The 12,657-nt window shown below is 62.9% G+C and overlaps 1 protein-coding gene across 7 annotated transcripts in view; it reads left to right on the forward strand.

Moving 5' to 3' along the window:
• GSE1 (Gse1 coiled-coil protein) overlaps window positions 1-12,657 on the forward strand; it is a 394,460-nt gene that overhangs the window by 349,068 nt on the left and 32,735 nt on the right. For 6 of the 7 annotated variants that reach the window (XM_058709032.1, XM_058709028.1, XM_058709026.1 and 3 more), the window contains exon 3: window positions 11,405-11,623. The exons of the other annotated variant lie outside the window; for it this stretch is intronic. In XM_058709032.1, coding sequence (XP_058565015.1) covers window positions 11,405-11,623 — 219 coding nt within the window. The remainder of the gene's footprint in view (window positions 1-11,404; window positions 11,624-12,657) is intronic. 7 annotated transcript variants of the gene reach the window in all.

Here is a 12,657-nt window from a genome sequence, read left to right on the forward strand (position 1 = left end):
GAGGTCTAGCGCGCCACCCAGCCCCTGCGGGGGGTCGGACAGATGCCTTGGTGTGACGCGGGGCGCGGACTGGTGTTGGCGCTGTGTGTTCCCTTGAGGGCCTAACTGTGAGGTTGGGGGTCAACCCCATCTGGCCATTGGCCTGGAGAAATGGGGGCCCCAGGGGGGCTCAGGCCCGCCGACCCGTCGCTGGTAATTGGCAGAGAAGGAAGAGGCAGCTAAGCGATGGGAGCTGGGAGCGGCTTCATCCTGCTGAGTTCCTCTGGTGCGTTTAGCTTTGCGTTTTGGTTACTGTTGTGTGTGTGACGCAGGTGTTAACATGGGGTACATGCGGTACAGGTGACCTGGGGGCTTTCTGTGTTCATTGACTAGACCAGGCGGCCCTCAGGGAAGATACAAAGTTGGATACAAAGCCAAAGTTCTTAGCCGCCTTCCTGGGAACATCGGAGGAACCTTTTTCTTTTCTTTCTTTTTTTTAACGTTTATTTAGTTTTGAGAGCGAGACCTAGTGTGAGCAGGGGAGGGGCAGAGAGAGAGAGGGAGACACAGAATCCCAAGCAGGCTCCAGGCTCTGAGCTGTCAGCACCGACCCGGATGCGGAGCTCGAACCCGTGAACGGTGAGATCATGACCTGAGCTGAACTTGGATGCTAAAATGACCAAGCCACCCAGGTGTCCCCTCTTTTTTTTTTTTTTTTTTTAAGTGTATTTATTTTACGACAGAGTGAGAGGGTGCGCAAGTAGGGGAGGGGCAGAGAGGGAGAATCCCAAGCAGGTTCCGCACTGTCAGCGCAGAGCTCTACGTGGGGCTCGAACTCACGAACCGTGAGGTCATGACCTGAGCTGAAGTCAGACACTTAATCACTTAATCGACTGAGCCACCCAGGCCACCCCATGGGAGGGACTTCTGTGTCCCTGAAGCTGCAGGGCTGTCTGCTTGCCCCCTGCCGTCTGGAGTGGGGGATTCACAGCTCAGAAAACTAAAGCATAGATAGCATCTGCCCCCCGCACCCCCCGTGGGTTGCCTGCAGCCTTTCACGAAGGGTTTCCAGTGAGCTCTGCGTAAGCTCCCCAAGGGGGTAGGAGGAGCGGCCTGGGATTCTGTGTCCAGGCCTTGCCTTTCTGAGCGCGTGTAGACTTTTAGCATCATAGCACTTTCTGCCTAAATATGTCTTACAACATTTTATAAGACCGGAGGGCCTCTTTAATAGGATCGCCAGACCCTGCAGCCTGTCACTTGGGCACAGGCCGTGCGTTTTACCCCGATAGCTGGTTTCCGAGTTGAAACCGATAGGCCAGCGTCGAGTTCCTCCCCCTGCTGTGCTGTGCCTGGCGGGGGGGGCCCACGCCAGCGCGTCTGCAGCCGGGTCCGCTGCACATGTCGGGGTTTCCTGCTGCCACCAACAGCTGCCCCCGCACCGCACGCCGGGAGCCCCCGCCCCCGCCCCCAACCCGTGTGTTCACACCACGGGACCTGCCTGCGGAATAGCTGCGGACAAGGGAAAGGGCCGGGGATGTTGCCAGATTGCTCCACGAGCGGCTGTCGTTTCTGCCCACCCGCAGCAGCCCAGACCGTTCTCGGCCCGGTTCTGGCTCATTGGGCTTCTCTCTGCACACCTCCCCAAGGGGCCTTGGCCCCCAAGGGCGTTTGCTGACCCCATGAGCGGAAGAAAACCCTTCGTTTGGCAAGTACCTGTTCCTCAGGCTTCTGTGGCACCCACAGTGGGTCCTCGGGGTAGACCGGGCTGCTGCTGGCTGTGTGACCCGGGAGCGCGGGGTTCGAGGTTCCAGAGGGTGAAGATTGGCGCCCATAAGGTCCAGTTCTGGGCCCCAGCATCCTGCTGGGGTTCCAGGAACCTTACAGGTTCCCGGTTGGAGCCATAGAGGGATTTGTGTTTGTTTTCAGAAGTGAAGGATTACTTAGGCCCGGGCAGTCAGCTCCTGGGCAGTTGATGGAGGACATGTGGGGACAGAAGGACGTGACTGGCCTGGCCTGGCCTGTGGCAGGGTTAGGACTGGGAGCTCATGGTAACTGTTGGTAAGTGATGGCCCTGTTACCGGGTCCATTTTGGCCGCAGGATGGTGGTTTTCTCGGGGGTGGGGGGGCATTTAGTCCCCTCTGGGCATAGTACACAGGGCTTTGAGGTTGGTAGATGAGCCCAGGAGGAAGTACCATCAGAACTTGGAGGTTTCTGGATCTTTTTCTTGATATTCTGGGGGTTTTTTTGGTTGGTTTTTTTTTTTTTTTTTTTGCCTGCGTGTGTAACATTGGGGAAAGGGTGTTAATACTCATGGTCTGATACATAAGGGGATCTATGCTGTCGGAGCCTATAACCTGTGTTCACGGACGTCACTCATACGGGTGGGCCTGGCTTGTGTGGATTTGGTAATCTGATGCAGAATTCAGTAGGTACATTTTCAGCGGGAGAGGCTGTATAGTCTGCCACTTGGACCATCACGATAACGGACCTTTTTTACAAAAGCAAAAATCTGTTGGCCTGAGCGTGCTGGCTTTGAGCCAGGCAAGGCCTCCCCTGCAGCTGACACACGTCAGGATCACGGCCTCCTTCCTGGTGGGCCCTCGCCCCCCAAGTCTGAGTGTGGAGGGGTTGGTGACCTCTTCCTGCTGAGTCCGGATGGAGTCAGGGTGTCGGTGACATCTGGGCCGAGGGTCCCGGCCGCACACGTTTGTCAGTAAGCCCCTGTGGATACTGTTCGTTGCCTGAGCACACGTCTTTCCAGAGCGGGGGAGACCCACGCTCCGTACTGAGCACGCAGACCGGCCTGAGACCATAGGGAGCAGTGGGGACCTGGGACAGGTGCCCCTCTCAGGATGATGGGCTGGTGGCTTCTAATTTTGTAAGAGAAACCGGGATCTTCATTTTTTAACTTGAAACCTTCCATTTCGAAACGTCCATTGATTCCCCTTTAAGCAACATGACATCAGGCCGAATAAAAACAGGTTGGCGGGTAAAAGGAGGCCTGCTTAGCCTCTGCCCCACTGCCTCTAGTCCCCCGCTCTCCCCCCACCCAATCCCATTACCGATAGGGAAACTGAGGTTCGGACCACCTCGCAGCGCCCCGCTGAGAAGTGGTGTTGGGAGCCAGACTGGGAACTGGTCTTCTGGCTCGTTTTTCAACCCACAGTTCAGTCCCCTGCCTCAGCCCCCGGGTGGTCCTGCAACGTGAGCCCCCAGAGCCGGCCCTTTCCCCCCTTCCCTCCCCCCCCCCGCCCCCCCCTGCTGGTCTGAGGACCTGCCAAGATGTGCCCGTGGCCCGGAGTACCTGTATCTCTGTTCTCTTGCCCCTGGGGGCTGGGGCTGCGGGTGCAGACAGCTTTTGTCAACACCTACTCTGTGCTGAAGCGACCGTGCTCTCTGCGCCTCCCTCACCGGAAGCAGGCGTCAGGCAGGAGCTGTTCCAACAGGGACCCCTGGCGCCCACACCCACTGCAGTGAGGGGGCAGGAGGCAGGGCCCAGGCTCTGCTCCTCAAAGTCTGGACTCCCTCACCCCCCCCCCCCCCCCCCCCCCCCCGCCATCAGGTTTTGTCCATTTAGAAGAAAGACCTGGCCTTGACCCCTGCCCTCCTGGCCTCTTCCCCACCTGCTGCCCCGTGGAAAGTTGGAGGCTTTCAGTGGCCGCCTCCTGGCTGGGTTGGGTTTCTCTCCCTCGGGACCTCTCCTCTGCTTCGGACACCTTTGACCCCCACCGGCTTCCTGCACCCCGTGCCTCTGGAGTCCACTGAAAGGGCTCCTTTGTGAGCAAGACTCAGCTCGGAGGTGGCCTGGTTAGCTCAGATGCCAACGGGCACATAAAAGGGTCCCAGTCCGGGGTTGTCACCTGGGCCTCAGGTGGCTGCAGGGTGGATACCCTCCAGCCAGGAGCTGTGGGGACCTGCGGGGGGGGGGGGGGTGGGGATCCCAAAATCAGATCCTCATCCTCACTCCCGGGCCGTATGCCGACTATAAAATGGGTATGGCACAGAGGCGGGTGCTCTCCAAGGAACCGGCCGTCACAGGCCTGGGGTCTGCAGAATGGGAGGTGACCCCAGTGACTGACCCTCCCCCATGTCTTCTCATATTTAAAGAGAGGCTGCCAGTACAGGAGCAAGGAAAGACTGGGCTCAGGTCCCGGCCTCTTGACATGCAAGCCTAGACAAGGGCACAACTGTCCCCGCCAAGAGGCAGGCCCCTTGGGACAATTTGTGGTGGGGGGCTCCTTGGCCCTGGGACCCCCGGTGGCCGCCCGCCTCCAGGAGGTGTGGAGAAGGCACAGGCGTGGGGTGGGAGGGATCTCCCTCTCCGGCCCTGGGACTCCGGGTGGCCTCTCTGACCTCGCTGCCTGCTGGGTCTGTTCAGGAGTTACTGCGTGATGTGAAGCTCGGGGCACAGCAGTCCCTGCTTTTGCGGCTGCTGTTCCTGTCTGGTGTTCGGGAACGGCTCCCGGGGTCCCGGATGCTGGGCTGCAGCCTTGACCCTGTCTCTTGGCCTTCTCTTGCTTTATTAATTGTGTGCCTCCCCGCGGCTGTGGTTCCTGCTTCTGCCGCCCCCTCGGGATGGCTGGCCGCCCCCTGCCGCTCCAAGCCGATCATCTGTCCAGGCTCCTCCAGACGCCGCGGCCGCTTAGAGTAATCGCTGTCAAATGTCGCTGCCCATCTGTTGCCTGACTTGTGTCCGTCGCCTCCCCCCCCCCCCCGCCCCCCCTCCCGGCCTCTGGCTCTCCTGGTCTTTTGCAGCCTTGAACCTCCACCCCTAGACTGTCCTTGGCCATCTCTGTGGCCACCTGGTTTGTGCCTCCCACTGGGAGGGGGCACCCCTCCCAGGAATCTCAGCCTCACCCTGCTGGGTTTGTCCCTTGGCCCAACCCGCTCAGCTGTTACCTGTTACACAGGCACCAAGTGATAAGAATGTGTGTGTCGGGGGGGGGGGTGGGGTGGGGGGGTGGGGGTGGGGGGGGGTGGGTCTTGTCCTGAGTGCTCCTGTCTCCTGTTTTCCCTAGAATCTGGATTCTACTGCCCTTCTGCACCCCTTCCCCCCCCCCCACCTTACTAACGTGGCAGTCGGGGGAGGGTTGAGGCTGGGGAGAACCCTAAACGTCCCCCACCCTTAGCCTTGGGGAGTTAGTCTGGTTCTGGGACTTGGCACCAGAAGGAGGCCCCAGTCCCCTTAGGAACCTGCAGCCGGAGGGGCTGTCCTCAGCTGGAAAAGGACATCGGGCCTAAGCAGGCCGTCCTGTGCATCCGGACAGGAAAACCTTCCGGACTCCCCCACCCCCACCCCCAAGAAAAATTGCTTCGTGCGAGTGAGCTCAGAACACGCCGAAGGCAAATAAAATAATGAATTTATTATGAAGCCGCACAGGCTCCCAGGATCACGTGGCACCCCACACCGCAGCCGCCCACCGGTCCCGGTCTCCATCTCCAGGGCAGGGTGACCCTGGCCTCGTTAGGGCTGCGGGAGCCTCACCCCTTTGGGGGTGTGGGGATCACTAAGCACGTGGCTCGGGCCCCCTCCCCCCCCCCCCCGCCCCCCCAGCCCGGGACGCTCTGTATTTGTTCACAAACATTTCTTCCGGTGGTAATGAAAAATTACCAGGAGGGGCGATTAGAGCATCCAAGTCCAGATTGGGCGCGAGGGGCAGGAGAGCCGGGGCCCCGCTGGGCCCGGCCCCGCAGGGTGTAATTACCCCAGGGGGGGCCGTCAGGGGGAAGGGGCGGACTGGTGCTTGAACCCGGAGCCAGCAGAAAATTCATCTGAGCTATTAGCTTGTAATTACAGAGCAGGGAGGGAGCGGGCCGAGGTCTGGTGCCGCGGATGAGCCAATGAAAGGAAGCAGTAATTACGGGGTCTGCGGGAGGCCGTTGTGCTGATTAATACGCCCTCCACCGTCGCGCAGAGGAGGGGGCTGGGCGGGGGCCGTATTTAATGGAGTGTCGGGGGGCCTCCCCCCATTGAAGTCCTGCCTCTGGGAGCTTTGGGTCCATTCCGTAGGACGGGAACAAGGTGGGTTTCTGGAGAACAGAGACCGTCAGCCGCACTGCACTTGGATTTTCCTTCCTTGCCTTTTTTTTTTCTTGAAGCTTTGTGCTGCTTCTGGCCATATTAGAAACGTAGGCAGAAGAGGAAAAGTGTTGATCAAAGACACCACGTTGGGGAGGAGGAGGAGCGGGAACCGAGAGGGCCTCGCCTGCCTGGTGGCAGCTCTGAGACGGGGCGCCCTTAGCCTCCGCAGACCGGCCCTGTCCGTGGAGCGGGGGCCGGGGCACTTTGTGGGTGCAGACAGCCCGGTGGGGTTTGCTCCCTTCCTGCCCTCGGCCTCCGGCATCGCGGTGGGCTCTCGGCTGTGCTGGGACCCGGGGGGGGGGCAGAAAGCTGGGGCTCGGGGGGGCGTGGGGGCGTGGAGCGGTCACATCTCACCTCTGGTGGGATCTCTCCTCCTGGGGGCTGGAGCCCTGTCCAGAGGAGGGCAGCAGGGGGGGCCGCATGACCCAGTCGCTCGTGAGCCCCCCCCACCTTGGCCGGCCCCCCGGCCCTCATCCATCATTGGCCTCCCCACAGTGGAGCTTACTCCCAGCTGTTAGGATAATGAATTTACATGAGCTGATAACGTAGACAAGAATTCAGGCAGCGGCCAGGAGCACAGAAGCTAATAAGTACCCCTCTAACGAGGGCACGGGGAGCAGGTGCCCCACGTTCCTCCAGGGCCTCCTGAGGTGCAGGGGCCACCCCAAAGCCCACTGTCCCCTCGGCCCACCCCTGGGGACGCCCCGGCCTCAGCCAGAGAACACCTGTGTGGGAGGCTGGGCTCGGCTTCCCTGGGCAGGGCCTGGGAGGCAGAGCAGGGGGGGTGTGGGCCCCGAAGTGACCCCAGCCGGTGACAGAGGGGCAGGGTGGGCGGGGGCTCCCCCGAGGCCACGTCGAGCCGCTGTAGATCCGGGGCGACCCTTTGCCAGGTGTCAGGGGCCCGTGAGGTTGGCCTGTGCCGGGTGCAAGGGTGCTGCCACCCCAGCCGCTGGTGGTCCCCGGTCCCTGCCCTCCCGGCAGCCTGCGGGTGCGCCCGCACACGCTGGGGAGCAGGGCTAAGTTTAGCTCCTTAATGAAGTGTCTGGGTTGGGATTCTATTTTAAGTGACCTGACATCAGCAGGAGCTTTCTTGGCTTACAGCGCCCCTGGAGCCCACGGCTGACACCAGAGTAGAGATGCTGGCTTTGGGGGGACCCCCTCCCCCCAGGAACCCAGGGGGGCTCCTGCCTGAGCCCAGGGAGCAGGTGCCAGGCTTTGAGGAGGGGAGGGCAGGCTCAGCTGGGAGGGGAGGTTACTTGTCACTGGCAGGAATGTGACCTTGCCGTTCAGGGGGCAGCTGCCCCAGGGAGGGGGGAGGGGCCAGCAGGCAGGGGCCTCCTAGCTCCCTCAGCCCCTGCACCTCGCCAGAGGAGGCCCCGGTGGGGGGGACGCCCCGGGCTTCTGAGGGTGTGCCAATTTCACGTCGGTGACTATCTCTTTGGCGACCCCCCCCCCCCCACCACCCCCGCGTTTTCCAAAGCCTGGTTCCTTGCGGAGAAATTACGACGTAGGCACAAGGACAGAAGTGAGACCTTCGCTCCCCTCGCTGCGACTGAAGACACCCCCCGAGCACCTTAGGGGCCGTGTGATGTCTTGGGGTCTGGCCTGGGATTTGTCCGGTGGCCGCTGACCGCCTGTCCCAGCACCTCTGTGCCACCGTGCCCGGCACTGTCAGCTGGCGGTCACAGCAGGTCCACTCGGGTCACCAGCTGGCCAGCCTGTCACATGGCCACCGAGCAGTGACCTCACATCTGCTCCTGGGCCTTGGGGACCGGTCAGTGGGATGTGGAATAACCACGTTGCCTACCCTCACTTCCCCACCCCTCGTCCCTATCTTGACATCAGTGTGCGGTGTGGGCTGCAGGGCAGAATGGGTTTGGATCTGGGCCCTGACCACTTTAGCATAAACAGGACACAGGTGCCGTGTTCCCGGGATCTCAGTCCCGCCGTTAACCATCTGTCGGCCTGTGGATCCAAGCGTGTCTTGCCCATCTGTAGAATGGGCACAGTGACGCCTTTCTGATAGGATTGGGGACTAAAGAGGCTGGCTCTCTAAGGAGTAAGGGAGCAGGGAGGCGGCGGTCGATGGTCTCTGATGGCATCGGGTCGGGGTGGGGGGGCGGCAGGGGGCCCGCTTTGGAGACTGTGGGTAAAGTCACAGGGTATTTGCAGATAGTTGAACGTCTGCAAGTTCTGCCTGAACTGGGCTCCAAGAAGGAAAGGGGATGGGGAGAGAACTGGAGAGGGCAGTCTTGGTCAGTGGAGCGTGTGGTGCCACAGTGTTGGTTTTCCAAAGCTGTGTGACAGACTCTTCCCAGACTTAACAAACATTGGGGGGTGGGGGGGGAGGGGGAGGTCCGCCGGTGACTCAGCTGGGTGGGTGGAGCTCAGAGTCTAAGAGGAGGCTGGAATCCAGCTGGTGGCTGGGGCTGCGGTCTCATCCGAAGGCTCCACCAGGCTGGGGGAGGAGCCGCGGCTTTTGTCCGGAAACATCCTTTTCCCTGAAACACGGGAGTCTCTGCAGCCTGCTTGAGTGCCCCCAAGTGATTCAAGAGGGCGGGTGGGTGGCACAAGGCCACGGCGCCTCTGGTGGCCTGTTCTTGAAAGGGACAGACTGTGTCTTCCACCAAACTCCGTTCATTAGAATTAAGTCTGTAAGTCTGGCCCGCATTTGGGAGAAGGGAATTAGTCTCCGCCTCTTGAAGGGATTAGGTGGACGTATTTTTAAGCTACTTTGGCGAAAAGTATTTTAGCCGTGTGTATGTGCGTGCATGTGCCTGCCTGTTTATCCCTCCAGAACGGGTGTCGCGGTCAGGCCTTGCACTGGGCAGCTGCTGTGTGTGCCCAGGAGACCGGGTTCGAATCCTGGGCGTGCTGCTTGACTGTGTGGCCTTGAACCATCTGTATGACCGGGACCAGGCTGTGAACGGCTCCCAGGATGCTCTGAGGTCTGTGGGGCGGGTGCGGTGTGGGCGGTAGGTGGTGGTTCTGCTGGCCTCTCCCAGGCCCGTTGGGAGGTGTCCCAGGAGGTGACTCAGCCAGGTATAAGTGATGTCCCCTGCGGTCCCTCCTCGCACACATCGTCTCCCCGGCAGCCCTTTGTAGAGACACCTTTCCGTGCGTGCTTCGCCAGGACCGGTGGGGCCCGGTGCGCTTTATCCCGGGCCTCATCCCCCACACAGGCTCCGTTTTACCGCGTAGCACCTCCGACTGGTGGATACGCTCCCCAGAGCTCCCATCAGCCCGCCGGGTGTGGGTGCTGCACGGGGCCCGGAGGAGGACTTAGGCACCGCCCGCATCAGCGTCCACCCACTCAGGAACGCCGAAGTGGCTCTCTGCCCAAGGCATGCATACTAGGGTGTGCAGTCCCCAGCCCGGGGAGGGGACAGTGACAGGGGCTTCTGGTCCACAAAGCCAGAAGCTTGTGTCCCGCTTTGCGGAGACCGACGTGTGTGGCCTTGGCCAGCCCCCTTGCTCATCCGGACCCGTGGTTCTGCCCTCTCTGCAGGCTGATGGACTGTATGTTAAATGGCCCCTGGCGTGCCAGGCACACTCTGAAACCCCTTCATGTAAATTAATTCCTTGAGGCCTCTCAAGATGAACCCCACGAGGTGGACTCTGTCTTTTCTCCGTTTTGTAGACAAGGAGACAGGCCCAGAGAGCCAGTGACTTGGTATCTGGCAGCCAAGTGAATGCAAGACTTGACCTTCGGGCCCCCACTTCCTTACTCCGGGACCATGGCCACGCCTCCCCCGCCACGCTGCCTACTGGAGGAGGGACTGGCCGGGTGCTGGGTTCACTGAGAACGACCCGTGTCTGACGCCCACATGTTTCTGGCGATCAGGCTGGGGGGGGGGGGGGGGTAAGGGACGGCACACCCCCGCTGGAGGGTCGGGTTTCTCTGCTGGGGTCCGCCCACCCGCCGCCGTTCCAGAAAGAGGAGGACGCGTGGGTCAGCCTGGGGTCCGCGCTGCCTCGGCCGCTCAGTGGAACTGTTGCCTCAGAGCACCGCTGACCAGCCACCCACGTGACTGCCCCCAGCCTGGCCGTGGGGGTCCTTGGTTCCCACGCGCAAGCCTTCACCCGAGAGCACGGCGTTCCCCCAAGCTCACACCTGCCTCAGTATTGTCTTTTCTGCGCCAGCCCGCTCGCAGGAGAGCCGTGGCTCCCGAGGACCCTCCCCGGATGACTCTGGGCGTTCCTGGAGCCTGCCCCTCCCAGGTGTCCGTCTGGGGGGTTGGAAGTCACTTTGCTTCCTTCTGCTCACGACCTGTGGCCCCTGCCAGCTGGGAGGCCATGGGCCTTGATTTACACCCCTGGAGTGCACCTACGGTGAGGGGGGGGCGGGAGCGGGGCCCGGCTGCGCAGGTGCCCCGAGAGGGCAGGGAACGTTAATGGAAAACTTATTTATGGTGCTGCTTGCTCGCCGCCTGATACGGAGCTGGGCCTTTATTGATCGGCCGCTCGGGAGGCAGTTCAGCCTCCTCGTTGACACGTAGACGGGACCTGAAAGGCTGGCGGCCCGTGGGAAGGTGGCCGTGTCCTCCCCCGTGGCGTCGGGTATCACCCTGGCGGGCACTGGCTCCTCAGCTCCTTGGACGGTGAGGCCTGAGCCCGGTCCCCAGCGGGAAGCGGGGTTTCCCAGCCATGGTGGTTTAGAGCCACAGTTTTCAGCCTCCAGGCAGGGTCCGCGGGGCGGCCGGGTCCCCTCCCCCACGTGTCCCGCGACTGCCGATGGGGCTGTTCCGCGAGGCACCTGTGCGGGCGGACACCCACCGGGATCCTGCCTGGGGTCAGATCCCGGGTCTGCGCTGCCTGCCCGCGTGTTCTCTAACATGGGGGCGGGAGCGGAGCCAGGCTCGCCAGCGTCGTTGGGGTGGGGGGCAGGGTGCGCGTGTGGCTGGCAGAAACCTTAGGAGTAGCCGTGGGGCTGGCTTCCTTACCGTCAGCGCGGCCCTCTCCCTTCCCGCTGGGTCCTTTCCGTCGCGAGGATGCGGCCGTGTCTTACTGTCCCTCGCGCCCATCTTGGGTGACGCCGGTGGATGTTCCGGGCTGTGGGATCTTGCTGTCACTGGGGTCCCGGGGACACTTGTGGCTCTGATGACGGGTCTGGGGTTCGGGGGTGCCGTGAGCCCTGCTCTCTCTGCCGCGCCGGCTCTGGCCCGCTTTGCCTGTCCCGCCGCGGCCGCCCGGGTCTGCTCCTGCCCCTCCTCCCTGCATGCTGCTTGCTGGCCCCAGACCCCCTGGACCCTGCGCACCCCTCTCCCCCACCCCACCCCCCCCGCTCTGGTGCTGGGCCCTCCTACTCTCTGGGTGACCTGGTTCTTCTTTTCCTGTTTCAGGCATGAGCCATGAGCCCAAGTCCCCTTCACTAGGGATGCTTTCCACCGCGACCAGGACCACCGCCACCGTCAACCCCCTCACCCCCTCGCCGCTCAATGGCGCCCTGGTGCCCAGCAGCAGTCCCACCACCGGCAGTGCGCTGTCGGCCCAGGTCGCGCCGTCCTCCAGCTTTGCCGCCGCGCTGCGCAAGCTCGCCAAACAGGCGGAGGAGCCCAGAGGTAAGAGGCGCAGCCCCTTCTCCCGCCAGGCCTCGGCGGAGCGGGTGCGGCGGCCGGGGCGGGAGAGCCGCGTCCTTGGGGGTCTGGAGGCAGGGCGCTCGCGCCCTCGCGGCTGCTCAGGTGTCTCTCCTGCTGCTTCGTTCCGCCGGCGGGGGCGGGGGGCAGCACCGTCCCGGACCCCCCCCCCCCCCCCCCCCCCACGTGGCCGCCTGGGCTGCGCTTCTGCTTCCCGGTCCCGCCACCGCCGCCGCCTCGGTCCGGCCTGGGCTCCAGGAGGTGCCGCGGGGGTGGCCGGCGGTGGGGAGGGTGGGTGTGCCGGGCCCCCTCCCTGGGAGCCCACGGTTCCCAGGCGACGCGGCGGCTTCGGGCTCTGCTGCCCACACCAGGCCCGGCAGGGAGCGCATCTCTGGAAACCCGCTGGGTCTCGGGGTCGGGGTGGGAGGTGGGGGGGAGGTCTCTGGGATGGCTCCCTCGACCCGGACCGTTACCGCGTCACGCGCCGAGGCAAGGATTGTGGATGGGTGGGTGCTCCCCGGAGATTTGGAGCCCCGGCTCCTGGTGTCGCTTGGGTGGTGACAGGCTGTGTGGCTTTGGGGAAACGCTGACCCTCTCTGAGCTTTGATCTTCATACCGTGAGGCTCTCTGTGCCGCTGGCTTCGGGCGCTTCTGGGGATGGTCCTCCAGTTGTCCGTGTTAGTCCTGGTCAGGGGCTGCTGGCTGGACGAGTCGGGTCGGAGGCGGTCTGTAGCGGGGGCCGTGGGGACTCCTGAGCAGGCCTTTCCCACAGCCTGTGGACTTGCCGCTCGGAGGTGGGGCTGACCTCTGGGCAGACAAAAGCAGGGACCCGAGTGTCTCTGCCTGCTGGGTGCCTTGCCCGAAAGATCCAGGGCTCGGTGTCCAGGGCCCTCGGCGGGGGAACGCGGGTATGGGAAGGAAGCGTGTCTGTTTTCACAGGCTCCCGGGCCTGCGGCTCTGCGGACGGGACGTCTGCCCCGACCGGGACGGGCTGGGGGTCTCCTGGGTTCGGGATCTCT

This window comes from Neofelis nebulosa, chromosome 17 (genome assembly GCF_028018385.1).
Source record: "Neofelis nebulosa isolate mNeoNeb1 chromosome 17, mNeoNeb1.pri, whole genome shotgun sequence".
NCBI lineage: Eukaryota > Metazoa > Chordata > Mammalia > Carnivora > Felidae > Neofelis > Neofelis nebulosa.